Raw genomic sequence first — 26822 nt, forward strand, 5'->3', positions numbered from 1 at the left:
GCCCTAAGCAACTTTGGGGTGTGGGCTCCCCACAGTGCAGACACCGCCCCCCTAACCTAGATCCCTGTCTCCCCCCCTCCCCGGATCTGCAAACACTTAACTCCTCTAAAGGAACAACAACTTACAGGGGCTTGAGGGTATTTCTGAGGGAAGGAATCTTTTTGGCGCTAGCTAGGACCCCAAAGTGGCTGGCAACCAGGGAGACCTGGACCCCAGCCCAGGCTGCTCTAAAGGCTACAGACAAAGAATAAAGCCAGTCCAGGCAATAGGAGAAGGGAGAAGGAAGAAGGGGGCAGGTTGGGACCTTTCGCCCCATCTTTCTCTTTTCATCCCTGCGCCTCAAAGAGTTTTACAAGGTGGGAACTGACTTTTATGGGCTCTGAGGCAGAGGTCTCGAGGCCTGGGATGGAGGTGAGAGTAACTTCCCAGTCCCTCAGGGCAGGGTGTCTGGGGTGGGGGTGGGGAGGGGGCTGGGGCCGATCCAGGTGGAAGTGAATCAGGTGGTAATTAGGTCTGTCTGAATCCCAGGAAATGGGATGGTGTTAAACCAGGTTGAACAAGGGGGATGAGAGCGCTGCTAAGGCACTGGGGCTGGGGACCGCTCCATAAGCCAAGGTCGATCTGTCTCTGCATTTCCAATGCAGAGGAGCTGGGGGCCTTGGGGTTTGGGCAAACCCGGCCAGGAAGAAGAGGGGTTTTTTTTTGGGGGGGGGAGCCACTAATGGAGCTGACCGCAAGGTGGCCTTGGAAGAGGTCAGCCTACGGTAGGATCGAAGCGGCTCCATTCCCTCCTTCCCTCATCATCTCTCCCCCCCCCCCCCTTCGCCTCCCACCGCACACCCTCTGTCCTTGTGGCCGGAGACCATTAGTGGTGACAAGGTAGCTGTCTGGAAACTGGCCCTGTACTCAAAATAACAGAGTGACCTCAGTCTCCTGTCTCCTCTTCTGTGTGGTCTGGTCTGGGGAGCAGGGGAGGGGATTCTGGCCATGTCCCTGTAAGGGGGGAGAAGGAATTTGGCAAAGGGTTGGCTTCTTGGGGAAGCAGAAATAGCGTCTCGTCCCTTTAAGAGATTGGGTAGGAGGGAGAGGGCGGGAGTGAGGGGGTGGGAGGTCCCAGGAAATCAGTTGGAGCTGGATAATGAATGGGTTAAGTGGCTGGAGGTAGCTCCGGGGCTTTAGAAAGAGTCCTAGGTCTTTAAAAGGGGGTGGGGTGGATGCCGCTCCACTCCCACTCGCGGCCCCACCTCTCCCTGACTTTCCTTTCCCGGGCTCGAAGGCGCTGGGGAGGCAGGAGGCGTGGCCAGCTTTTGGGGGCTGGCCCAGGCAGGGCCAGGGGAGGGGCCTGAAGGCGGAGGGTGGGGCCCCCGTCCCGGCCGCGCTGAGCTGGGGCAGTGTCTCTGGGCTGGCGGCGGGAGCAGCATGGATTGGGGCACTGAGCTGTGGGTGAGTCTGGTCCTGGCCCCCCTTTCTTCCATCTACCTCCCCTCCCTATCTCCTAGGGGGCCCCTCCTCTGTCCTAGTGCCCCCCTTCCAGTTTTCTCCCTTTGCCCCTGTCCCAGTTCGGTTCTCGCCCCCTCCTCTCCTATTCCCCCTCCCGGTTAGTTCTCTCCCGGGCCCCTTCTCCCAACTCTCTCTCCGGCCCCCTTGCATTTCTCCTCCATTTCTTTCCTATTCCCCACCACGTTCTCTTCCAGCTCCCCCTCAATTCTCTCCTAGTTCGCCCTTCTCCATTTCCCCCCACGTCTGTTACTGTGCCCCGCTCTCAGTTCTTTCCCGATCCCCGTTCCCCTTAAGCCCCCAGGCAGTTCTCGCCACTTCTATTTCAGTTTCTCTTCTCTCCTCCGGAGGCTTCCCTCGTCCCCCCCTTCACCGTGATTTCTCCTACCCGTCTTCCAGTCCCCCCTCTATTCCCAAATTTCTCCTAGTTCCCCTTTTACTTCTCTTACATTCTCTTCTTCCCTCCCGGTTCCTTCCCTTTCAGAGGTCTCTGCTACCCCCCTCCGTGGGTGCTTCTTTCCCTGTCCTCTCCCAGTCCTCCTAAACCCTCCCTTTTCCCAGTTACCTCTTTCTTTCTCATGTTCCCTCTCCCGTTTGCCTCCCTTCCTCAGTTTCGCCGTCCCAGTATTCTTCTCCTCTTGTGCCCCTTTCCATCCCTCCCCAGTTTCTTCCACTTGCCTTCCTTCCCACTGGACTTAGAATCCTGCCTTTTGTCACCAGCCTCGCTGCTTCCCTCCTTTTGAACTGTAGGGTTGGAAGGGTGGTAGAGAAAGCTAGGGGCAAGGAACTCCCCTTTCCCCTCTCCTGACCTAGGTGACCTCAGCCGAAGTTATTTATGCCGCATTTCCCAAGGGCTGTTTGCCAGTCGGACCCTGCCCCTCTTGCCCCACCCACACCGTATCGCGATGTCCAAGAGGTCGTATATTCCTGGGTCTGACCGGGAGGCTGGACTCTTTGGAATCCTATAGGGATCCCTGTCCTTCCCATACATATACCCCACTCTTCATAACCCGGAGGACGCCAGGCCTGACTAGACTTGGAGGGAGACCAGTGGTCCTGGAGAACCAAAGGGTTTTCCTTGTGGTTAGAAGAGGCCACTCAGCAGATGGCCCTTGATTTTTGGTGGGTAGAGTGTGGGGGGTTGTCACTATTGACCCCTCCCTTGGCTTGAGCTACTGTGTTTACATCCCTTGCTCTCCTCCCCCTCCCACCCCCCCCAACAGGAAGTGGATTTCCTTCCCAGCCTAATGCCTGGGCCAGGGATCCCAGCCCTCCCCCCACCCCACCCCCAAAAGGCCCAGTCCTTAGGCTGCCTGGGTCCCTTCCCCTGGCTGGGCCTCAGGCCCTCCTCTCCCCTGTTTTGTTTTCCTTACCCCTGGCCCTCTGGCCCTCTGTCTCTCTCCTTTCTCCCTGGCAAACCAGTTTGTCCTCGATGGATGTCTCATAGTTTGGCCCTGATCAGCTTGGACCTCTGGGAGGGCTCCTAATCTTGGGCTGGAAGGAAGATTCCTCCACTCCCCTCCAACCCCTAGCTCTGGCTCTGGCTTTCCACCCTGCCCTCCTTGACCCTCCAGCTTTGGAAGCTCCTGAAATACATAGTGTGCCTGTTGGGGGGGATGGCAGTGGGGAGGGGGGCACTGACTTCGCAAACTCTGGCCTCAGGGCTCAGTCTGGGGCTCTGGCCAGCAGCAAGTTGTCCAAGTTGCTGAGGCCTTCCCTCGGAGAAACACTTGATTTTTGGTGAGTCTGGACCTTTCCTGGTCTCAGTTTCTCCACCCTCACTTTTGGGCCTGAGCTAGATAGGAGAAGGATGAGTCTGAGGCCTAGGCTGTACTGGGGGCCCTAGAACTAGGGTCATTCCTTGGGAATTAAGTTTGTCTTGCCACATGAAAGGGGCGTGTGTGGAAAGCTGGAATAGGTCACCTATTTTGAGCTCCCTGACCAGGTCAGGCCCCTTCTTATCTTACTGGGTCCCTGGGTCTTTGCCCAGGGGCAGCTGGTTCAGTACATAGCTGGGGGGAGATGCGGGGTGGAGGGTGGGAGGGTGTGGTAAGCAGACATCTACCAGGTGGTTGTTAGGACCCAGGATTTACCCTTGTCTTCTGTCTGGTGCCACAACTCTTTCTTCAGCCATATTGTCCCAGGAAAGCTCTGCCCCTCTTCTAGTGACCTAGAGACACTTTCCTTTCCTTGTTCTGTTTTAGGGGATGGGGGCCTGGTTCCTGGGCTCCTCCCCCTTCCTGACTGGGGTTAATCCATTTACTGGGCTCTAAAGGACTGGGCTGAGACTGATAAAACCCCCCCGGGGGGGGGGGGGGTAGAGACAGTTGGAAGGGTTGAATAGTGGGAGAGGGGTTTGTCCTGCCTTTGTTTACACTCCGAGGTCTTCTTCCATGAAGGGGGAGGGGCAAGAGATGCTGAGGACTCTAGGAAGGAGCATAGTAGTTAGCCAGGGAGGTGTGAAGAGTTGTGGTCTCTGGAGGTCTTAACTCCTCTTTCTCTACCTCTTCATCCCCATCCCCCTCTCTTGGCTGCTGGGAGTTCCCACCCCCAGGGGCCTGGAAAATCCTGGTCCCTCCAGAAACCCCCAGGAATCCCCGGCAAGGTAGCAGAGAGGTCAAGTCAAGCCTGAGGACTGGAGCTAGGGAGTGGGAGGGGGATCTCCTAGTTTGGAGCTCTGCTCGACAGGAAGGTAGGGGGCACTCCACTTGGGAGGAGAAACTTCAACAAGGCCACACCAATTTCTTGACACTTTCTGCAGCCTGACTCAGCTGAGGAAGGGCAGGGAGACAGGTTAAGAAGGGAGTGTTAAAATGTCAAACCGAGAGATCTTAGACACAATCCAGTCTGACCTTCTCATCTTACAGATGAGGAAACTGAGGTCCTGAGAAAGCCAGGAGCTTAACCAAGGTCACGGAGCCAGGAAGTGGCAGAACTGGAAATAGAACCCCCGAAGCTCCTTGAAGTCCACCTATAGTGGGGGGCTGCCCAATGGAACAGCTCAGTGCTGCTGGGGGATGGGCTGGGGAAGCAGTTTGAAGATGAGCAGGAGAAGGTGCTTTGATGTTGTATGATGGGGCCTGGGATAGGGAGGGAAAAGGAGGGCCCAGAAATACTTGGGACTTTATGGAGACTGTTTTGTGACTCAAGGGGGGAACTGAGTCAGTGACTGGGATGTAGAATAGGGCTTCCCCTGAAACCCTTGAGGGGGAGAGATGAATGAGAGAGAGAGAGAAAGAGCATGTAATTTTCTTTATGTGGGGAGAGGGCAGTGATGACATTTCCTTTTCTCTTCCTCAAGACCACTACCCCAGGTAACTGGGGAAGGGTAACAGGTTGAGTTTTCAGAGACATACCTAAGGTCAGACAGGGAGTAGGAGAACCAATCAGGATTCTAAATCACGAGCACATCTTCTGATTCTCCCTGGACCACATGGGCCAGACAGCTAGGGCTTACCTAAGCTATAGAATTCCTGGGTTCCCTTAGAGAGAAGGGAATTCAGGAACCCCAGATCTCAGGCCCTGGGGGTTGGGGGGTTAAGTACTATTGGCCCATGGGGCAGTGCCCGCCCCTTGCCTGCCAGTAACACTGCCCCCCTCTCTCTGTCTTTCTGTAGTGCCTGACTCACCCACTCCTGCCCGCCCAGCCGGATTTTCCGGAATGGAGGGGGATTAGGGGTGTGTGTGGGGTAACCTGGCTGGAGCTGGGGCCTTAGGGGTAAGGGCCAGGGACCAGACAGGTTCCAGGCTAATTTTGTCCCTGGGGAGAACTAGGATTCTTTGAGGCTGTTATGGCATCCCCCTTCTCTTCCAGCCCTGCGCTGACAAAGCTTGGTATCTAGGGTGGATGGGGATTCAGCCCCTTGGACTCCCACCACTCTCACCCTGTCTGACTGAGGGACACTGAAAGGGGGGGAACACCTCCTGCTGACCTGGGCTTCTTTTTTCTGAGGCCCCTCCTCCAGAAGAGTTAGAGCTGTTTTCCGGGTCTCTCCCGGTCCAGTCTTTCAGGGGTGGAGCTTTGGTGGCTACACCCATTGAGGGGGGGGCCCAAGGATCAGAGCTGGGAGCCTGGTCTCCCTGGACCATTCTGAGGTCATAGGATAGGAGAAGGCTGGTGCTGGAAGGGATACTAGATCCCTCCTTTTACAGAGAATGAAACTAGGGTCCAGAGAGGAGAAGGAACCTTGTTTAAAGGTCCCGTTCCTCCCCAACCCCCATTTCCTGCTTCCCTTCAGGACCAGTTTGAGGTGATTGAACGCCATACACAATGGGGCCTGGACCTGTTAGACAAATACGTGAAGTTTGTGAAGGAGCGAACGGAAGTAGAACAGAGCTATGCCAAGCAGCTGAGGTGGGCCTCCAAGTGGGGTTGTAGCTTCCCTGTTGCAGGGCTCAGAACCTGGGCACCCTGAGCTGGCTAACTCCGAGCCACAAGGTTCAGGGGAGGTCATGGGAGGCTCCTGTTGGGAGGAGGGATATCAGCATTCCAGTGCTGGGGGGGGGGGAGGGCTCTGGAACAAGTCTTCCTGGGATCCTGGGTAGAAGGAGGGGGCAGAGCCTAGACTCAATGGTTCTCTTCCTCTCCTACCCATCTCCTTGACAGGAGCCTAGTGAAAAAATACCTGCCCAAGAGATCGACAAAGGATGACCCGGAGTCCAAGTGAGGAGAGGGTGTGCCTGGGGTGGTGGAATTGACCTTCTCACCTGCATGGGAGCTCACATGAAGAGGTCAGTCAATGCTAATTTCTCCTCCACTCCTCTCCCCCAACCCTGTCCCTGTCCTCACCCCAGGTTCAGTCAGCAACAGTCCTTCATGCAAGTTTTACAAGAGCTTAATGACTTTGCTGGACAGCGGGAGCTGGTAGCTGAGAACCTGACCATGCAGGTGTGTTTGGAGCTGGCCAAGTATTCACAGGACATCAAGCAGGAGCGGAAGATGGTGAGGACCCCTGGGCATCCCTGACGAATCCCCCCATCAGCAAGGCCTCTGACCCCATTTCCCCTGGCCAAGATACTCAGTCAACCTGGGCCCTAGCTGTTCTGCCTCAGTTTCTCTCAGACAGCTGGGCTCTAGCTGAGTCCCCAGGACCTTCATTTCTAAGCGCTCTCCCCCAATCCTGCAGCATTTCCAGGAGGGCCGCCGTGCACAGCAGCAGCTGGAAAACGGACTCAAGCAGCTGGAGAATGTGAGTACTAAGATCGAGGGAAAAGAGGAGTGAGGGCAGAGAAATGAACAGAAGTACAAACCTAGTACATCTCAGCCTATGGGCCAACAGGGCCAGCAGTGGAGGTGGGCCTGGCAACATTTAGTGGGAAAAGCCAGCACTCAGGGGCCAGGGGCTTGGGTTTCTAGTCCCAGCTGTATTACTGACTCACTTGTTTGACCATGAGGAAATAATTCCTTTCACCTCACTGGGACTCAGTTTCTCCCTCCCCACCCCCTTTTCTTCTGGAGTGTGAGGGTGAGGGTGAGGGCTTGCCTGTAGGTGACTTCATTATCACTGTCACAATTCTCAGAGCAAACGGAAGTTTGAAAGAGACTGTCGGGAGGCAGAGAAGGCAGCTCAGACGGCCGAGCGGCTGGACCAGGACATCAATGCCACCAAGGCTGACGTGGAGAAGGTGGAAGGGCTGTGGGACTCTGGGAGTGGAGGTGGGGCCTGCGAGGCCATGGCCTGGGTTGTGACCTAGGTGACCTCCCCCAGGCGAAGCAGCAGGCCCACGTGCGCAGCCACATGGCCGAGGAGAGCAAGAACGAATATGCTGCCCAGTTACAGCGCTTCAACCGTGACCAGGCCCACTTCTACTTCACTGAGATGCCTCAGATCTTCGATGTGAGCAGCCAGGCCCCCGCCGGCCCATGCTCGGCTCTTCTTTTCTCTGCTGTGTCCCACCCTCCCCTCCCCCATCCATCTCTGGTCTTCCTACTTCCCAGCCCCTTCTCCCATTCCTTGTGCCTCTCCAGAAGCTACAGGACATGGACGAGCGGCGGACGGCCCGGCTTGGTTCTAGTTATGGGCTTCTGTCAGAGACCGAGCTCCAGGTGATGCCCATCATTGGGAAATGCCTGGAGGGCATGAAGGTGGCTGCAGCTGCTGTGGACCCCAAGAATGTGGGTGCTGGGCTCCAGGGGCACTGGGAGCGGGAAGGAAGCTTGCATTTTCAGAGATGGCCTTGGGGGGAGGTTGTCTCTGGGATGGGAGGGTGGGGCAGCAGCTCTGGGAGGTGAGTCCTGTTCTGCTACTGACCCCCTCTCCCCCAGCTGACCCTGCACTAGGTCCCTCCTTGCCCTAGGCTTCAGTTTCTCCATCTATAAAATCAGATAGATGGACATACATGTTCCCTAAGGTCACCTCCAACTCAGAAACCTTCTACCCCTAAGAGCCGTTTCTGCTATAGTCTTTGAGAAGAGACCGACTGGGACTAGTAGCCAGATGGGTGGGGGCCTGGATTCCCCCACCTCTCCTCAATCCCCATCTCCTCTGCCTGCTTCCAGGATTCCCAGGTGCTCATTGGCCTGCATAAATCTGGCTTCACTCGCCCTGGTGATGTTGAGTTTGAGGACTTCAGCCAGCCCATGACCCGAGCCCCATCAGACAGCAGCCTGGGAGTACCCCCTGATGGGCGCCCTGACCCACGAGGCCCAGTCAGGAACCGCCCCAAGCGCTGGCCCTTTGGGAAGAAGAATAAGGTAGGGATTAGGGAGGCTTGGGTTGGCTGGGTGCTGTGTGTGAGCATGCTCCATTCTGACCCCTTCCCCTGGATGGGGAGGGGTATCACTGGCCAGCAAGCCAGAAACAGAAATGACTGGGGGAGGGTGGGGCCCCATTGAGTCAGCCCCCCTCCACCCCCTCACCCCCGAAGCCCCAGGGAACCACGGGCCGGAACGCTGAGTCCCGGGCTGGAATCTTCCTCTTGGCTCTTGTCCCAGCTGGGATTGAGAACCCAGTCCCCTGGGTCCTGGAGCTTCAGGGCGGGGGCAGGGGGCTGAGGAGGGTTCTCAGCTTGAAGGTTTAATGCGGGGCTTTCTGCTCTGCATGCAGCTGGCTCTCACTGAGGTTGGGGTCAGAGAAAGAGAGAGAGAGAGGGAGAGAAAGAGAAACAGAGAGAGAGAGAGAGAGAGAGAGAGAGTGTGGTGGGCGGGGGAAATGGCTATCAGGGGAAGCTGTTCTTTTCACTCTTCCCTCTCTGCGTCTCATCTGATGGGGGTGTCAGCAGGCGGGGCGGTTGGAGGCCAGACTTTCTTTTCACGCTGACCCACTCCCCCAGTGCTCACCCCCCCCCCCGGGGGCTCCCCACTGCTGCCTCTCAGGTTCTCCTGCCTCTATGGCCTTAGCCCCAGGCCACTAGTGAGTGCTTCCTTCCCAGATACTGAGGGTGACCTTTGATCTCATGGGCTTTCATCTTTGACCTGCCACCTTTTGCCTGTCCTGGATCTGCTGCTTCTGCATGTGTTGACTAGGGAAGACAAGGCCTGAGATTCATAGGGGCCAGAGTAAGGGGGAAGAGGGTCTTTAGTGGGGGGAGGGGAGCCAGAATTCCTTGCTTGGTGAACTGAGGCTTAGTAAACAGCCAAGGGTGTTCTGGTCCTCCTGGAAGCTCACAGCCTTGTCTCCCTTCTCTTCCCCCACACCTTGCTTTGTATTTTGTGTTGATCTCTGGAATGTGCATGTTTTGTATCCCTGTGTGTATGTGTGTCCCAGTTTTCTTACCGTTTTTTTTCTCCATTTTGTGTTTCCCTTTTTTTCCTTTTTTGTGTGTCTGTCCATCCATCCCTGCTCTTGACCACCCCCACCCCATCCCTCATCCCTCGCCCCTGCCTGTAGCTACCCCCCCCACCCCTGTCCCCCTTGGGGGGTCCCCCTCCCTTGGCGTACGCTAATGGACCCCCATCCCCTCGCTTCGGCCGGGACCCCCTGGCCTTACTGAGTGAGATCAGTAAGTCAGTCAAGCCCCGGATAGCCTCCTTCCGCAGTCTCCGAAGTCGAGGGGTAAGTGGACCCTTGGCCCCTGGGAAGGGGCCTTGGGGGTGCTGAGGTGATGACCCCCCCCCCCACATTGGTGAGGGAAGGGGTGGGTCAGAACAGGCTGGGCACCAGGAAGCTCCACCCTGATCACCTGCCTCCTTCCCCTTTCACCACTCTCTCCCCACTTCCCACTTAGGGTTTCATGAGGAAGGGGTAAAGGGGCTGGGTGACAGGTACTTCCACACCTACTACCTGGCTTTGCTCCTTGGGCTGCTGGGCTAGGAGTCAGGGAAGGCTGGAGACAGGGAAGAGATTCAGGCTTCCTGGGACCTGTGGGGATATGGAGACTGGGGGAAGACTGAACCTCCTCTTTCCTCATAGACAGTGGCCACTGAGGATTTCAGCCACTTGCCCCCTGAGCAGCGAAGAAAAAAGCTGAAACAGCAATTGGAAGATCGAGGGCGGGAGCTACAGAAGGAGATAGATCAGAGGTGAACAGTGGGGCAAGTACAGGGGCCATGGGGCCAGGAATGGAGGCTCAGGGCAGTTTAGTGGCCTGCCAAGGTCATGCCAATAGCAAAGGCTGGCTCGACTCTGCTCCTCCCCATCCAGTGCCATTTCCCTTGGGCATTACTGCTCTCTGGGTATCTGAGTGGCTGCTCTGCTTAGCTGAGATGGGAGAGCTTGGAGGGGGTGGGGTCATGTTGCCAAGCGGCCGTTCTATGTAGGATTTCCTCAATTAGAATTGTACCGTTGGGCTGCCTGCTTGAGGGAGGGAGTTCCCCATCACTGGAGGCCTTGTGGCCACGAGCCACTTGTTGGGATGCCCTGCTCAGGCTTGGGCTGGACCAGAAGTCCTCCAACGACCCTTGTGTTGCTGGGATTGTGGTGGCTGGAGAGGGGAGGGAGCTGGGCAGTCTGAGGAACCTCCTTCCCTTGCTCCTTAGGGAGGCCCTAAAGAAGATGAAGGATGTTTATGAGAAGACCCCACAGATGGGTGACCCTGCCAGCCTGGAGCCCCGCATCTCAGAGACCCTGGGCAATATTGAGCGGCTGAAGCTGGAGATCCAGAAGTATGAGGTGAGCGCCTCTGGTCTAGGACCTGGCAGCCAGCCCAGCTGAGTCACTGGGGGGGGGGGGGGGGTGGCTCCAGCTGTTTCCCATCATGGCCTAGGCAAGCAGCAACGTGACCTTAGGAAACCTTCCTGTCTGACTTTGGAGGGTGGTGGGAGATGAGGCACTAGGGGGATATGGCCAACCAGGCCTTCCCAAACACTGATTGCTTTGCTCTTAGACATGGCTGGCTGAGGCAGAGAACAGAGTTCTGGGTAACCGCAGTGACAGCCTGGGACGGCATGGTCATCCTCCAGAACCCCCTACTGGGGCTCCCCCAGATACAAACAACTGTTCCTCTGACAAGGAGAGGTAAGGGGATGGATGGGACCTAGGAGGGAGGCTAGCCCTCAGGAGGCTGAGGGTTGTGTGTGTGTGTGTGTGTGTGTGTGTGTGTGTGTGTGTGTGTGTGTGTGTGTATGAACAACTGGTCTGTTGGAGAAGGGCCCTAGGTGGAGGGATAGGATGGGGGTGATGGGTGGGAAGATAAGAGAACCCTGGCGGAAAAGAGAGAGAGGGGAAGAGATGGGGAGAGAGACACACACAAAGATAGAGACAGATGCATACCCTGGGTAAATGGGCAGGGGGGCAAGAATGGAGAGGGGCACTGAGTAGGGGGAGTGAGTCATCTATGCCTTGGGCAGAGGGGATTAGGGGATAGTGAGGGGTGGGTGGTGAACATTCACCTCTAATGCCTTGTCCCCAGCCCAGAGGCTCCCCCTTCGGATGAGGGAACAGACACTTCCATCTACACCGAGTTTGAGGAAGACTTTGAGGAGGAGCCAGCCTTCCCCATTGGTCACTGTGTTGCTGTCTACCAGTTTGAAGGTGAGAAGCAAGCCAGGGAGAGTCCGTAATTTGTTGGCCAGGCAGCAGCTGACCCCAACTTGAGGCATATCCTACAGAAAAGCCCAGCACATCGGGGCTACTTCTTCACTAGACAGAAGGCTCCCTGTGCCAGGAGCCACTCCTCTCTCTCAGGAGACCAGCCTCATGCATTTTCATGAGGATTCAGGTTGCATGCCTCCTGGTGTGGAGGGAGCCCTGGCTTTGGAGTCCAGGTGTGGCCACTTGGGACTGGCCTGAGAGAGCAAGCACTCTCTTAAGGGCCTCCAGCTCTAAAGTCTCTGACCCTCTCATTGGCCTGCCATGGGGGAAGCTTTGAGTTGGTACAGGTAGCTCTGACAGTGTCTGGGGTGGGGTACAGGTAGCTCTGACAGTGTCTGGGGGAGGGGTACAGGTAGCTCTGACAGTGTCTGGGGGAGGGAAGGGGCTTCTGGCTTGCTCAGTCTTGTTCGTATCTCCCATTACTCCACATCAGGGTCCAGTGAGGGCACCATCTCCATGGATGAAGGCGAGGACCTGTGCCTAATGGAGGAGGATAAAGGCGACGGGTGGACGAGGGTCCGGCGGAAACAGGGGGGTGAGGGCTATGTGCCTACCTCCTACCTTCGAGTCACACCCAGCTGAACCCCCTCACCATCCCCAGGGTAGATCCCTGAATGGGGTGCCCCCCTAGCCCTCTCTTAGGGCAGGTAGATTCCTGAATGGGGAGTCTGTCCTGCCGCCTTCTTTCCTCCTAGGGCCCGGCTGTTGCTGCTTTAGGACCCTGCCCAGGGGGCCGGGAGTGGGGCTGGGCCTGGCTGCCCCTCACTCCACACCATATATGCACTTTATTCCTGGGGTGGTCTGGGCTTCCGCTCCCCACATGCTCCTCAGCCCAGAGTTCTAGCTGGGGCCTGTGTAACCTCTGCTGCCAGGCCCAGCCCCATTGTGCCTCCTACACTCGATGTAAATACTTGTGCTCCGGCAAGTGCAGTTTTTTTTTTAAAACAACAAAACAAAAACTTGTATAAATGGACTGTGTGCAGCCCCTGCCTTGGAGCTTTATTTAGGACTTGGTGGGTGGCCTGTGTCACTGGACTCTTCCCCCAGACTGCTGTGTCCTTGCCCAGGGACTTCACCCACCTGTCGGGGTAACACTTCAGAACAGTGTGAACACTGGAGGTGGCCACCACAAAGGCCTGCTCTGTCCCTTCCAGCTGCCCAGCCTATGGCTCTGTGGCACTGGAATGCAGCCTCATGCTCTCCATCTAAGCCTGGGCCAGCTTCTCTGTTGATCTGATCCCTGTGACTTGTGGGAAGGGCGATGGTGAGCTCCCACCTTCTCGGCATAAAGGAGCTTATCCAAGAGGGGACAGACAGCAGGAGGGGGGTGGGCTTCCTAGCAATGGCCCATTCCCACTGTGGAAGAAAAACTAGATTTGCTCTGGGCCAAGAGCTCAGAGGGGTGGAAAGATGTTCCAAAGCAGCAGATGTCAGGCCACTGGGAGGAAAAGCTTCTGTGAGGTAGGTAGTGTGAGATCCTTTTCACTGGAAGCCTTCTGGTTCTAGAAGGGCAGGGAGAGAGAGAGAGAGAGGCCAGCAGCACTTCCTGGTCCCAGCAAGGGAGAGGAGGAAGAGAAACTGGGGATGAGGGCTCTCCCTTCTCTAGGTGGGAGCTGCCATGGTGGCAGGAGTCAGGCTCATGGCCAGAGGACAGTGGGGAGTTCTGGCCAGCTAAGATGAATCTTTACCACTCCCTCAGGTGACCTCAGCCCTCAGGCTCCAGCCTCCGGGACAGGGCACTGAGCACAAGGTGAAACTTTTTGTGACGTTCTGTCTGTCCAGCTCCAGCACCCCGGCTACCCCAGAGGAGTCTCAGGGCAAACTCAGTCTGGAAGGCTTCACACAGTTCTGGGGTGGGCTGAAAACCTGGGTGGGGGAAAGGGAAAGAGGCCAGGGTAAGGCCAGGAGATGGGGAAGGGGGAGGAGAGGAAGGAGGGGTGGGGACGACAGAGCTCACCCTTTAGTCTGGCCCTGGCTGCCTCCCTATAGCGGGAGGCATTGTTGGCCATGGTTCGGGCTCCTCGCAGCGTTCCAAGCAGCCGCTCACAACTCTCCTCAGCAGATCCCCATAGCTGGACTCCCTCCAGCAGCTGGGCCACAGGCACTATGTGAGGCAGGGCCACCTCTCCTGGCTCACCAATTCCTGTGATGAGAGGAAAGGAGCTTCTGGGGCCTCCTGGGTTGAGATCCCAGCTCCAGCACCTTGGGCAAGATCACTCATCTCCCCAGGGCTTCATCGGTACAGTGAGGGACTCGATGACCCCAGTTCCCTGCTTCCAGGTCTAAAATGTCCCCTGGGAAAGGTTTAGCCTCCACTTACCAACCCCTTCATCCAGGGCTCGGACAAATGGCTTTAGCTCCTTCTCAAAGGCCAGCGCAGCCTCTGTGTGGTTCTGCCGGAGAAGGCGCCAGGTCCGTTCTAGCCGCGTGATCTGGGGAGAACTGGCATGCTTAGTCCCTTAAGCTATCTGACCCCAGGTCCCTTCCCCATCCTTCACCTTACCTGGGGTAGCTGCAAGGCAGTCATCACCGAAGAAAGAGCAAACAGGTCTCCTGTACCCCCAGGGGCCCGAAGGGCTAGTGCCAGCTGGATAAGGCCAAGCAAGGTGGCTACTCGTTCTGCCACTGGCCCCGAGCATCCCACCACAGCTACGGCTGCAGCTAGGGCCAAGGCCTCGTGCCTGAGGGAAGTTTGCCAGGTCAGGGAGAAGAAAAGGGGGTTGGAGATATGGGGCAGAGTTGTGGAAGGTCTGAGGAGCGCTGAGGTTAAAGGGACTTTGAAAGGAAATATATATATATATATATATATATAAATCATAACAAAAAGGAAATGTAAGAAGCTGCAAAGAACTGGAAGGCAGAACTAGCAATTTTTGTCCAGCTCAAACTATGTGAACCACACTCTAAAATGAATTTGGTGACAGGCCCAATGGGATATTCTTGCTACCTATGTTGCAAAGAGCCTCTCTGAGCTCTTCAAATTTTTCTCCTCTAAAAGGATCGTGCCATCAGTACTCCCCTTTAAATTTTAGCATCCTGGGACACCATCCTTATTGTCTCACCCTAGTTATGACTCTGGGGCAGGGTTGGAGGGAAAGGGTTTGAATGGCTGTGAGGGTGGCATGGTTATCCTCTGATGTTCCCTTGGGGGAGACAGGCAGGGTTAGGGCTGGAGCATGGGGCTCACCTCTCCAATAGGTTAAGCCGAAGTTGGTGACCATGAGGCAGTGTGAGGAGCTCCAGACCAGAGTAGACGCCCATTGCCTGGCGCTGAGTTCGAGTCACACCCAGGACCTGGGCTGCCTGGGAGAAGAGGGGTGGTGAGCCCAGGGAAAGCTGCCTTTGGCTGCATCATGACAGATTCTGGGCCTGCTGACCTGGCAGTTGGTGAGAAGTAGGTGTCGGGCTATAGTGCCCACATCATGCTGCAGGAACAGGGCACGAAGGGTCCTCAGGGCGCTGGGCTCTAAGGGTCGGTTCTCAGGGCCCAGCAAGCAGGAAGAGAAGGCTTGGGGCTGGAGAGCAGGGGGAACTCCTCCTTGGGGCCTCACAAAATCTTCAGCCTCTTCTTGCTCCCCCTCTTCCCACCAAGGGGTCTCTTGTAGACCTTTGTCGCTGAGGTGGGCACGGTGTCCCTGGAGATCCTCTCTTTGTACAGCTTCTTCCCCAGGCGAGGCCTCTGTCTTGTACTCAGTCTCCTGTCTGTCTCTGGGTTCAGGCCTGACCTCCTCCCTGGCCCCAGCTTTCTCCTCATGCCTTTCCTCCTGTTGGAGGATCTCTTGGGGCACCAGCTCATAGGAGGTGGGAGGTAACATTATAGAGGGTGCTCGTGGAGGTTTGGGTGGCACCTTGGGATGCAGCTGCCCATCTGAGCCCCACAGTGGGTTGCCCATGCCCAGCTGTTGTGCCCTACGTAGGATGGGGTCACTGCCCGTACGGAAAAGGGGGGAAGCAGGAGGTGCCACTTGGCCCATCTGGGGGTCATCTGGGGAACCTGAGAACCAGAGAGAATCAAGGGGACAGACTTGGAGACAAGGCAGAGATGTGGAAGTCAGAAAAGCAGAGAGAGAGAAGCGGGAACCCAGTGTAGATGTTTCCCAGCAGCCACAACTCACCTAGTTCTTTACTACTCTTCTGGGGGCCTCCCTTGTGGCCCAGGATGTCCAGGCTGGCTGGCTGGCTACCGCTGAGCACCTTGGATCTAGTGGCCAATTCAGTTCAAGAAACATAAATGAAAAGTACCTACTTGGTCCAAGCAACTGTGCTAGATGCTAGCTAGTTACAAAGGAATAAAGCCTCACATTCAAAGAAAAGGCATCTCTTACTCAAGCTGAGCTTTAAAGAGAACCAGGGAGTATACAAGGTACAGATGGGAAGGGAGTACATTTGGAGACTGGGGAGAGCTGTGTAAGGCAAAGGCATGAAAGCGGGAAATGGTAACATAAAACGGTTTCTCTTCTCGTGAGGTGTTGCTGCCTCTGGAAGCAGGGAACCCTCAGCCCACTCCCTCAGCTTATTTTGTGTCTGAATGAATCTTAGCGGTTCATACTTGTGTTAAGGCATACAAGGTACATTCCTCATAATTCTATGAGGCAGGTAATATAAAATAAATATAAAACATATTACACTACAGATGAAGGAACCAGTGCTTATAGAAGCTAATAGATGGCAGAGCTGGGCTTGAACTGTCTCTTTGACTTAGTCCAGGGCTCTTTCTACCATACCTTTGTCTGTCTTGTCTCTCCCTCCCATTCCAGTTCCCCTGTCCCTTCCCCAATGGGTAGAGGGGATGTTGACCCCTAAGTTCCTGTCTCCTTAAAGACCACCAAATCCCATCTCAAGGATGGAAATTCCCCTTCTCTTCCAAGGCTTCTTTGAGCAATGGCCACGGTGAAGGAAGGGGGACAAGCACCATGACTGACTCCTCTTCCCCATCCCTTGGCCCCAATATCACCACATCTCCCCATACCTGAACAGCTCTTTGTGAACCTGACGAGCACCATCACTGCAGCTGTCCCCACTTAGGCTCCGCCGGTGGCGGTGGGGCTTGTCAAAGATCATAGGACGGGGAAGTCCATAGCGGGCTATGGGGTGAGAAGCCACAGCCCCTGAGGCCTGGGACAATGGGCGCTGCATAGCCACATAACAGTTTACCAGAGCAGGCAGGCTGGGGAAGCGTTCATCCTCTAACTGGTAGAGGGCATGAGGCCTGCCAGGACGTGGGCGCAACTGGATACGCACCACCTCAAAGTGGAGGGGTTGGCCACCCCAGCAGCAGGACAGCATCAGGGGGCTTGGACCCGAGACTAAGGTGGAAGTGGCAGTCCATACCAGGAAGTCCCCATCTGCCAGCAGCAAGGCCTCTGCTTCCTAGGGATGGAAAAGGCAAGACTGGCAGGGGACTGAAGCTAAAGACTTACAGCATCCTTTGGAGCCAGGCTCGATTATGCCAAGGATTCAGTTATCTAAAGCTCCCAGAGAAAGGACTGCTTTAACAACAGGAGATAGAGAGCATGAATGGCAAGGACTGGTAGGCCCAGATGTCCGAAGTCATGAGAGGGTGGAGTGAATGGGCAGGGGCTCATCATTTTTGGAAGGAGCAGAGGTAGGGGGGTAGGGAGGGGGGATACCGGGATGTCAGGTTCCTGAAATTCAGGAGGGAGAGGAGACCTCAAGTTGGGAGGTCAGATGTTTGGCGAATCCCTTCTACCTCAGGCCTAACTTTTGTAAGGGAGACATGGGAAGTTAGGCCTGAGTACCTGGTGCCAAAAGTACAATACCCTCAGCCAGGAGTCACCACCAGGGGGTGCTCGGGGGTTACCTTTTGGGACAGTCCTCCATGGTACCAGGTCTGGTCAACCAACTCTTTCTCAGGGTCCAGAGACTCCTCTCCCTTTTCCATTGGCAGCTCCTGGGCCCCCACTTGGAAAACACAGAGTAGGGGGATGGGGATCTTTGAGGATGACAGCATCTGGACTGTGAGCCAGGAGACCTAGATTCTAGTGTTGGCTCTGCTAGGATACCTTGGATAAGTCTTTTCCCTTCAAGGGGGTCCCAGTTCCTTCATCTATTAAAAAACAAAAACAGAAACAAAAAAGAAACCAAGCCATGTAATGAAGGAAGCAAGAAGAGAAATCAAAACATTCCAGAGCTGGAAAGTCCTTTAGAAAATAACAATGCCACATGTATACAAAGCCCTAAGGTTTACAAAGTCATTTCCCTTCAATTAATACCCTTAAGGGGCAGTAAGAGCATGATGAGACCTTAGGACACAGAATGTCAGAACTAGAAGGGGTATTAGGACATGGAACACTGAATGCCAGAATCCAGAGGAAACTTAAGAGGAAGTAATCTACTCCAGGTGCTAGATAGGGCAGTGGACAGAGAGCCAGATTTTGAGTCTGGAAGACATGAGTTCAAATTCAGCCTCAGCCCTTTAACTATCAGTGTGATAGGCAATTCACTTAACCTCTGTCTGCCTCGGTTTCCTCAACTGTAAAGTGGGACGAATAATAAAATGTCCCTCCCAGAGTTGGGAGGGCATTCAAAGAGCTTACTTGGCACAGTGCCTGGCACAGAGTAGGTGGCTTCATAAATGTTTATTTCCTTATTTACTGAGGCTCGCAGAGAATGTTACTTGTCTAGGGTCACACACTGTTAACGCAGATTTTGGAAAGAACTCAGGACTCAAACTCCTTGTCATCTCGGAGGGCAGAGTACAACTTGGGAGAGGAAATGTAGGGAAGGGAGCTAGTGGAGACGGTTTCCCTAGTATTTCTGCAGTGCCTGAGGGGTAAGGAGAACTCAGGACCTTAGGGCGTGGAGTTCGGGTTGTGGCTGTACCTGGGATTCCAGCGGACTGAGTCAAGGGGGATGACGGGTGGAGAGAAGGAGAAGGAAGTTCCGGGGACAGAAAAAGGGGGAAGGGACTCAGTTCCAAGCTCTTTCTCCTAATCCAGCACCCCAAGCTTCGACATCCCCCCACCCCTAATCTACCGAAACATTCAAGGTGTGGATGTGGGGAGGCAGGGGTGAATGAGTAGAAGGCTCCCTGTTTACTAGGGCTAACCTTGAGAGAGGCTAGTCTCCTCGATTCCCCGCCCGCCTCCACTCCGCAGGTAAAAGTCGAGGCTCTTCAGCAACTCCCTCACCCCCAAACCTCTGCCTAGAACCCTAGGAACTCACCTGGAGGGGCTTAAGGCAGACGCCGCTGCTTCAGCTCCTATACTCAGCGCAGCCCCGCAGCCCAGCTCCGGACTGCACCTGGCCCCGCCCCACTCACCGCCCCAACCTGGCCCCGCCCTCTGAGGACAGCGCCGGCTCCCGCGGTTCTTCACCTCGCCACTCCCTCTATTTCCTCCAAATAGCGAGCCCCCTTGGAGGGGCGGAGCCCTGGGCTGGGTTAACCAGAATCATCCTCCGCTCTGCCTTTCCCATCCCAACCCCACCTCCCCTTTCTGGTGCTGAATTTTTTTCTGGACCCTGGTGGGGAGGGATCCCAGAGGAATGCCTCGACTTCTCCAAAGGTGGGTCGGGTTGGTGAGCTGCGTGATGTGTGGAGGAATAAGCATTCGATTTGTAATCAGAAGTTGGGCACTCAATTTCAACTCTATCTCTGTGTGGGCTTCAGGAAGTTACTTAATCAGTCAATTAGAAGCATTTATTAAATGCCTACTATATGTCAGACACTGTGCTAGGCCTTGGAGATGCAGAGAAAAAAGGGAAACTTCCCCTTGGCCTCAGTTTCCCTATCTGAAAAGGAAGAGATTGGGCACGATTTCTAAGGTTCTTTCAGCTCTCCCACCTTCCCAGGTAGAGCTGAGTTCTGATTCCCTCCCCTCCTTTTCTCTGTCCCAACCCTAAGGCTCAGCGTGAGCTGGAACTGAGTCTACCAAAGAACCAGAGTCTCAGACACTGTTTGCCCATTTGAATATATTTGCAAATATTTGATATCTCGCCCAGAGACAGGAGTGAGGAGAAGGTGGCAGACCAAATGGAAATGGGTAGACTCATTGGGGAGGGCTTCTGAGGGCCCCTCAAGTCCAGCTCCTCTCCTAACCAGTCTTCCCATGGGGATCTGATCCTTCTCAAAGGCCCTAAGTGATGATGGGGAAGGAGGAGGGAGACCAGAACCTCCCACTGCCTCTCTTCCCATCCCCAGCACCCCTTCATTTCTCAATTCTGGAGTTCTGAGGTGGGCGTGGAGGGTTCTTCTCTGTAGCTTCTTAAGGGTAGGAGGGAGGGCTCTTAAGAGACAGTTTGAGTCATTTTCCCCCAATTCTGAACAGGACTGATTGGGGGACCAGGATTGGGAAACTCTGCCCCTATCAGAATCTCAGTTCTGACACCCAGGAAGAAGACCAGAATAGAATCAGGAAGATTCTTCCATCGCAATCATTTGGATAGATGAGGTAATTGAGGCTGAAAGAAGAAACTTGGTGGTATCAGCAGTGACAGAATTAGGGCTGGGGTCCAGGCCTGCTGACTCCTGTGTCCCTTTCCATTTTTCCAGGCTTCCTAGAGGAGGTGAGGCTAGAACTGGGAACTGAAGGACAAGGGATTGAGCGACCAGGTGCTCAGGGCTCCTCCTTCTCCTCTGGGGGTGCTCCCTCCCTTCATACCCCCAGGCCACTCCTCCAGGAGTTAACATCTTTGTAACTGGCAGAGAAGAGGAAGTGGTACTGTAGGCCTCAGAGAGTGAGTAGCTTCAGTGGTGGTGGTGGTGGTGGTGGTGGTGGCAGCAGCGGCAGTGGCTGCGGTGGGCCTGGCAGACTGGGCCTTGGGGACTACCTGGGCCAGGTTGGGGGGCCCACCATGGAGTTGTGGCGCCAGTGTGCCCACTGGCTTATCCAGTGCCGGGTGCTGCCCCCCAACCACCGGGTGACATGGGATGGGGCCCAGGTCTGTGAGCTTGCTCAGGCCCTTCGTGATGGCGTCCTGCTATGTCAACTGCTCAATAACCTACTGCCCCATGCGGTCAACCTTCGAGAGATCAACCTACGCCCCCAAATGTCCCAGGTGAGTCTTGACCACTGCTGGGGGGGATCCCCAATCAGCATAAAGGAACCCGAAGATTCAGGCCAGAGAGGGCTGGTGACTCAAAGATGCTAGGCTTGTACCCTAGGCTAGGGCACTGATGTTTATGGGCTCAGAAACTTAGGTCATGGCTGGACCTGGGTATGTCCTCATCAGACTTCACAGCCCAGTTTGGGCTCAAGTTCCAAGCTATAGGGGTTGTGGCCTTAAAGCCCCTTTCCTTCAATGCCGTACCCTGCAGGGCACAACTTGGTTCAGCCCCACTCAGAGCTGAAGTCCCCATGTCTCGGTTGGGGGGGGGCAGGCTTTTGGCTTGGGGAGAGGCACCTAGAGGTTTGGTTGGGGTCACATAGGCTATTGAAGCCCCCATAGTAAGGGGAAGAAGGGATGGGATGGAAATCATTGTGGTTTATGTGGGAGGAGGCTTGAGAGGAAAGGAGTGCTGGGGGTGGGGGTGGGGATAGTGGTGTAGACTAAAGGGTTTCAGATTGTTGGATTTGGAAACAGAAGTCCTGAGTTCAAATCCCAGCTTGGCCATTTACGAACTGTAGGATCTTGGGCAAGACATTTCCCTTCCTCTGGATCTCAGTTCCCACCTTTAAGGTCCCTTCCAGCTCTGAATCCTATTAGAACATCTAATCTGTATAGTTTGGAATCCCCCATAGTTGAGAATTCTAGGAGGAGGCTCATGGGGTTGAAGCCTTCACAGTTAAGGTTAGGGGAATTGAGGTGGGGGATGGAGGGTGACGAATCCCCCTTGGCAAGTGGGGGACAACATAGGAGGTTACAGCTCCTCCCTCCAGGGGCATCCTCATTGGGCTCCTGGGTGGCTAGCTTCCTTAGGACCCTTATCTGGGGATTCCTGAGACCCCCACCTCTAGACACACACACACACACACAGAAGCCTACCGGTGGTCCTTCCCACATTGGGTGATTGACTTTAGCCCTAGGAAGGAGGTCATCATTGTATATCCAGGGCTTTTGCTGGCCCTATAACGCTCTCCCCCAGTTTCTGTCTGCCTTTTCCCCTTGGGCCCCTTCTTTCCCAGACTACCCTAGACTTCCTTCCTCTTCCCCTTTCTCCCCGGCAGCTTCCTGCCCAAGCCTCCAGGAAGGCTCTTCATTTAAGGAAGGGCCCCTCTAAAGGTTTAAGGGGTCATATATGCCTGGTTTGCTCTACCCCCTCCTAGCCCCCAGGGAGGGAGGCTGGGAGCCTGGACACCTGGGTTTTCTCTTGGGCTCTTAGCCTTAGGGTTGAAACTTAACTTCCTGGGGTCCTTGAGCTTTCTACTGTACCCTGAGGGTGTCTGGGAGGTAGTGAGTAACCCAATAGCAAGTGGGTGCAAGTGGCAAAGAGATTTTTAGGTTTGATCTCAGGGAAAAAAGAAACCCAACTTCCTAACAATGAGAATTGTCCCAAAGTGGAATGGATGCCTGAAGAAAAAGTGGGTTCCTTCTCCTTGGAGCTCTTCAAAAAGAGGCTGTCTAACCATTTGTTTATTTTAATGGGGATCTCCTTTGTGTGGGGTTTGGAAAATAGGACTATTGGAGTCCCTTTCAACCCTCAGGTTCTGTGATTCTGTGAGTTCCCTCCCCTTCCTCTGGGCTCCTCTGGCTCTTCTCCTTCTTGGCTTTTATGAGGACTCTACTGCCTTCTACTGCTCCCCCCTCCCCCACCCTGTCTGGCTCCTCAAGGCGAGGTGTGTAGTCTCCAGGAGTGAGGAGGAGACACTGTGGCATCTTTCCAGAGGGACCTGCAGGTGCTGAGTTCACCATAAGTTAGATCTAAGCAAGAAGACATGAACCCTATCTCCATGTAGGCCTTATCTTCCAGGGCTCCAGACTCTGAAGGTGGGGGTGGGGTGGAGAGGAAGAGAGGTTAGAATGACCCCTCTTGTATACTATAGTGGTAGTGGGGAAAGAGGTATTTGAGGGAGTAATCTGGACAGGCTTCCTGGAGAAGGAGGTGAAGTGTTGGGCTGAGTGAAAAAGGGAAGTGAATGATCAGAGAGTGAGACCAGAGATGAGCCTCGAGGGTCCATGGGGTTTTCCCAGGCCTGGTGATGAGTTAGTCTGGGGCAGGGTGGCTGTTAGTTCCTCCATCCTTCCTCTTCCTTCTCTTCCTCCTCCTCTAGTCTCTGCCCTCTAGTCTCACTCTGGACACTTTGGACCCAGGAAACACAGGGCCCCGAGAAGACTGTTGGGTGTTGAACCATAAGATGGGGGTTTGAATTCTGAGCTCTGTTACTTATTATATGTGTGACCCCTGGGAAATTATTTACTCTCTCTGGGTCTCAGTTTTCTTATCTGTAAAGGCATGGGATTGGATTAGATGATCTCTCAGGTGCCTTCTTATTCTGTCTCCCCCAATTTCCTTGGAGTATCAGAGGTGGGGGCTAGATTCCTCCTCTTCCCTTCTCCCTCCTTACTACCCTCCCCCTCTTTCCCTTAGGGATGAAGAGGCTGTATTGTAGAGAGACTGGCAGGTGCTGATTTGCATTCATTTGCATATTATTTGCATACAACTCCTTTTGTCTAAACCCTGATGGGAAAAGAACTCCTTTCCTCTTCCAGCCCTACCCAGGGCCTCGCCCCCCCCCCCCCCACGTCTGTCTGTGGGGACCAGGGTCCAGAAGTGCAGAAGATGAGGAATGAAGAAGACTTGAACCAAATCAAGCTTCAGCCACCACATAGATTTAGAGCTACAAGGCCCTTAGAAATCACTGGACAATTGGGGTTAAGTGACTTGCCCGAGGTCACAGGGCTAGTAAGTGTTAAGTGTCTGAGGCTGAATTTGAACTCAGGTCCTCCTGACTCCAGGGCCAGTGCTCTATTCACTGTGCCACCTAGCCACCCCCTCTAATACCTTTCCATGGTGCCTCTAGTCGGCAGATCTTCTGGGTGCTCTTGGTGAGGCCAAGACCTTCTTTACCATGTCCTTGAGATTACCCTGGGCAGGGACTCTTTAGGGGGAAGATGGGAGGCCTGAGATCTGCCCTTGGGTTTCCCAGTGATACTTGAGCTGGGAGAAGGAGGGATCAGTATGAGAGACCCCTCAGGAGACAGAGCTTGATGGGGACTGAACAGATCTGAAAGTTTTCCTGGAATGGTGTGGTCCAGTGTGGTCTCTTATGGATCTTAGGATGATGATTGCTTGCCTATATAGGCAACTGGGTGGTGCAGTGGATAGAGTCCAGGAGCTGGAGTCAAAAGGCCTGAGTTCGAATCTTGCCTCAGATGCTAGCTGTGTGATCCTGGACAAGTTGCTTTAGCCTCTGTGCCCTGGTAATGGGGATGATAATCTCCTTCCTCAGAGCTGGTTATAAGGATCAAATGAATTAACATACATAAAGTGCTTTGCAAACCTTAAAATGTCAAATAAATGTTAACTGTGATTATTACAGTGGGGACAAGAAGGGAGAGGGAACAGATTATGAGGAGATCCCTAGAAGGCTGTTGTAAGAGTCTGGGCTTCAAGTAATGAGGCCTGGGTTAGAAGGGAGGCAGTGAGTGTGGAGAGGAGGGGATGGATTCAAGAGATGTTGTAGAGGAAGAATGAATAGGATATGGTTTGGGAGAAAAGAGGAAGAGGCTGCTTAAGGGAAGCAGCAGGATCCAGTGGTAACAGTGCTAGCGTAGAGTCAGAAGGCCTGGGTTTGAATCCTGCCTCTCATTATAGGACCCTTTTGACTTGATTATCTCTGGGTTCTTTCTAGCTCTAAATCCTATGATTTGATCTATGGTTTCAACTTGTGACTAGGGAAGATAAATCTGTATGACAGAGATGGGCAAGTCAGGAAAAGATTCTGTGCCAGATGGATCCCAACTAATGTCATCCTTTGGTGAATGGGGGAAGGCCCCACCAGCACCAGAGTAATAAAAGCAGCTTACATTCCTATAGCATGCTGAGGTTTACAATTCACTTTCCTGCAATAATCCCATGAGGGTGGTCATGCAGGTATTATTACCTTATTTTATAGATGAAACAGCTGAGACTTGGAGAAAGAAAGTGAGTTTCCTGAAGTCATACAGCCAGGAGCATTCCCCTATTGCTGTCAAGGCAGTTGGTTCTCAAAAGGTGTGCCTTGAGTTTCTCTGGGTGTGTCTTGAAATCCCCAGCCCTTGCTGCCCCCCCCCCCCCCACGCCCCCCAACAACTAGCTGCTCTTCTTGGCTTGACCTTGGGAAGATTAGGGTAAGACCATTAACCTACACAAAGTCACCTCCTTCCCTGGGGAAGTAAAGAAAAGGATGAGGAGATAAAGGAAAAGAAGGAATGGTGGTAGAATTCCAAGGCCTAGACAATAGTTCTCAATCTGGGAAGATTTTATTGTTGCTAACTTACTCGTTCAATATACCTTGATTGCTCTAAATAAAGAATACTGTGCTATGAATAATGTGCTATGAGGGGAGAAGAAGTATGAGAACTGGTGGTCTAAGGTACAGTCAGTGCAGCTATGTTCACATGCAGGAAAATGAGTAGGCTTTGAGGTAGGGTGGGGTGAGGGGAGTGTCGACCAATGAATTTTCAGTAAGACTGAATGAGGGGCCTGCCAGATTAGTGTTGAAGCTCTGAGGAAGTATTTAATGTAAGTACAGGATTTAGATCTGTTCTTATATAAAGATTACATAAACCATTCTCCTAATTTTACAAATGCTGAAACTGAGGCCCAGAGAGATAAATTGACTTGTTTAAAATCATATATAGAGTAAGCAGCAGACCAGAATTTAAACCCAGGTCCTTGGATTCCAGGCATTATTATCTGTAGGCACTTTGAAAAGAAAGAAGCGGTCATTAGGAGCTAATGTGGATTCACTAAGATTCACTAAGTTATCCTGTATAACTTGACAGCCAAACATTGTTTCCTTTTTTAGTTTGTTAGTTTGTTCTTTGCTTTGTTGACTGGAGGAGATTACTAGACTGGCAGAACAGGGGAATGCATAAACATAGTATCCCTATATTTCAAGCAAAGCATTGCAGAGTCCCTCATGATATTCCTGGTCAGATGGATAGAGAGATTGTATAGTTAGTTGGAATTGGAACTGGTTTAACAACTGGACTCCAGGAGTGGCAGTCTCCAGGAAGGAAATTTCTCATGGTTTCTCATGTCCCAGGGATGATGATGATGATGATGATGATGATTCTATCTGGCCTTTCTAGTTTGCAAAATGCTCTATGTAACAACAACCCTGTGAGATAGAGAGTACAGACATTATAATCACCCTCTTAAAGAAAGATGGGGAAACTGAGGCACAGGAAAGTCACGTCACTTGGCCAAGATTACACAGCTAGGAAGTGGTAGAGATGCAATACAAGTCTAGGTCTCCTGACTCTGAATCATGTGCTTTCCACACTACACCACAGCTACTTGTCTGCTTTTGGTCTGTGTTGGTCAGTGGTGTGGTTTGGTCTTGTTTTGGGAATCAGTGAAGGCACAAGACCTAGAAGAAATGCTTCTCAAATTTGTAGGTATCAGGAAGTTGGGCAGAAAATGCTACGGACAAGAGAGTTGGCCTCCTGAAATATTAGGGGGTTGAATGGCTAAAGACATTTAAATTTCTGAAAAACTACCAGGAGAGAGAGACATTTGTCCCTGTCTCTAGTCCTGTCCTGGATTGTGGAAGATTACTTATTTTGCTTTCCTCTAAAGAGACGATGAGAATCAGTGAGGAAAAATCGGAGAAGGTGGATAGATTTTCATTGACTATCTGAAAGAACTTCCTAAAGACAGTCCAATTTAACAAGCATTTATTAAACTCCTATTGTTTTCCAGGCAGGGTCTTTGGTGTCTTCAGATTCAAAGACAAAACCAAGATCATCCCTTCCTGCCTTCCTGGATCATGTTTTATTGGGGTTGAGGAAACCAGCATGGCCACAGATCAATCTGTAGCTACAAAGGAATTGAAGGGTGGGAGAAGAAGCTCTGGTGGATTAGGAAAGGTGTCTTGCAGGACGTGGTACTAAAGCTAAACCTAAGGAGAGAACATTCCAGGCCTGGGGGAATGGCCTGGGCAAAGGCAGGAAAGATGGCAAGTAGACAGTTTGACTGGAATGGAGCCTTTATGAGGGAGGGTAAAGGAGAGCTGGGAGGGACCTCAGAGTTCATCTGGTGAAAGTCCAGTCCTTCTCAATTTATGGTCTAGAAAATCAAAGCCAAGGAGATGAAGTCACATGCCCAAGGCTTGAGGGAGAAAGGATCTGACTCCAGAGACAGTGCTTTTTCTACTAGACCAAGTGGTTCTCAGACTTTTTGATCCCAAGACCCCTTTAGATTTTTAAAAATTATTCAATTAAATTACTAAATGACTTTTGTGTTGT

The 26822-nt window shown here is 53.5% G+C and overlaps 3 protein-coding genes across 5 annotated transcripts in view; 2 read left to right on the forward strand and 1 right to left on the reverse strand.

Moving 5' to 3' along the window:
• Positions 1–262: 262 nt before the first annotated feature.
• Positions 263–12450, forward strand: TRIP10 (thyroid hormone receptor interactor 10). 3 transcript variants are annotated; one of them, XM_069082903.1, is made up of 14 exons: positions 263–411; positions 5736–5851; positions 6104–6160; positions 6292–6439; positions 6624–6686; positions 7018–7122; positions 7206–7334; positions 7466–7612; positions 7997–8191; positions 9849–9958; positions 10415–10547; positions 10762–10892; positions 11287–11408; positions 11902–12450. In XM_069082903.1, the coding sequence occupies exons 1-14, from the start codon at positions 373–375 to the stop codon at positions 12048–12050; spliced, it is 1644 nt and encodes a 547-aa protein (XP_068939004.1). In that variant the 5' UTR covers positions 263–372; the 3' UTR covers positions 12051–12450. The 3 variants fall into 3 exon arrangements, with proteins under 3 accessions (XP_068939004.1, XP_068939002.1, XP_068939003.1); XM_069082901.1 differs by lacking the exon at positions 263–411 and adding an exon at positions 1328–1443; XM_069082902.1 differs by lacking the exon at positions 263–411 and adding an exon at positions 4401–4552.
• On the reverse strand, positions 12429–18773 carry SH2D3A (SH2 domain containing 3A). The gene is made up of 10 exons (XM_069082900.1): positions 18654–18773; positions 17290–17535; positions 16438–16838; positions 15584–15669; positions 14846–15462; positions 14656–14771; positions 13972–14149; positions 13789–13900; positions 13426–13611; positions 12429–13334 (listed from the first exon to the last, which is right to left on the reverse strand). Exons 2-10 carry the CDS (start codon positions 17437–17439, stop codon positions 13174–13176), a joined length of 2007 nt encoding a protein of 668 aa, XP_068939001.1. The 5' UTR covers positions 17440–17535; positions 18654–18773; the 3' UTR covers positions 12429–13173.
• Positions 18774–18867: 94 nt separating this feature from the next.
• Positions 18868–26822, forward strand: part of VAV1 (vav guanine nucleotide exchange factor 1) — a 37496-nt gene continuing 29541 nt past the window's right edge. The window contains exons 1-3 of the mRNA XM_069083173.1: positions 18868–18994; positions 19757–19879; positions 19981–20486. Coding sequence (XP_068939274.1) covers positions 20283–20486 — 204 coding nt within the window. The 5' untranslated portion in view covers positions 18868–18994; positions 19757–19879; positions 19981–20282. The remainder of the gene's footprint in view (positions 18995–19756; positions 19880–19980; positions 20487–26822) is intronic.

This window comes from Petaurus breviceps, unplaced genomic scaffold, assembly GCF_028583685.1.
Source record: "Petaurus breviceps papuanus isolate PSGF00001 unplaced genomic scaffold, PetGlider_PUasm1.0 172, whole genome shotgun sequence".
In the NCBI taxonomy this organism is placed as follows: domain Eukaryota; kingdom Metazoa; phylum Chordata; class Mammalia; order Diprotodontia; family Petauridae; genus Petaurus; species Petaurus breviceps.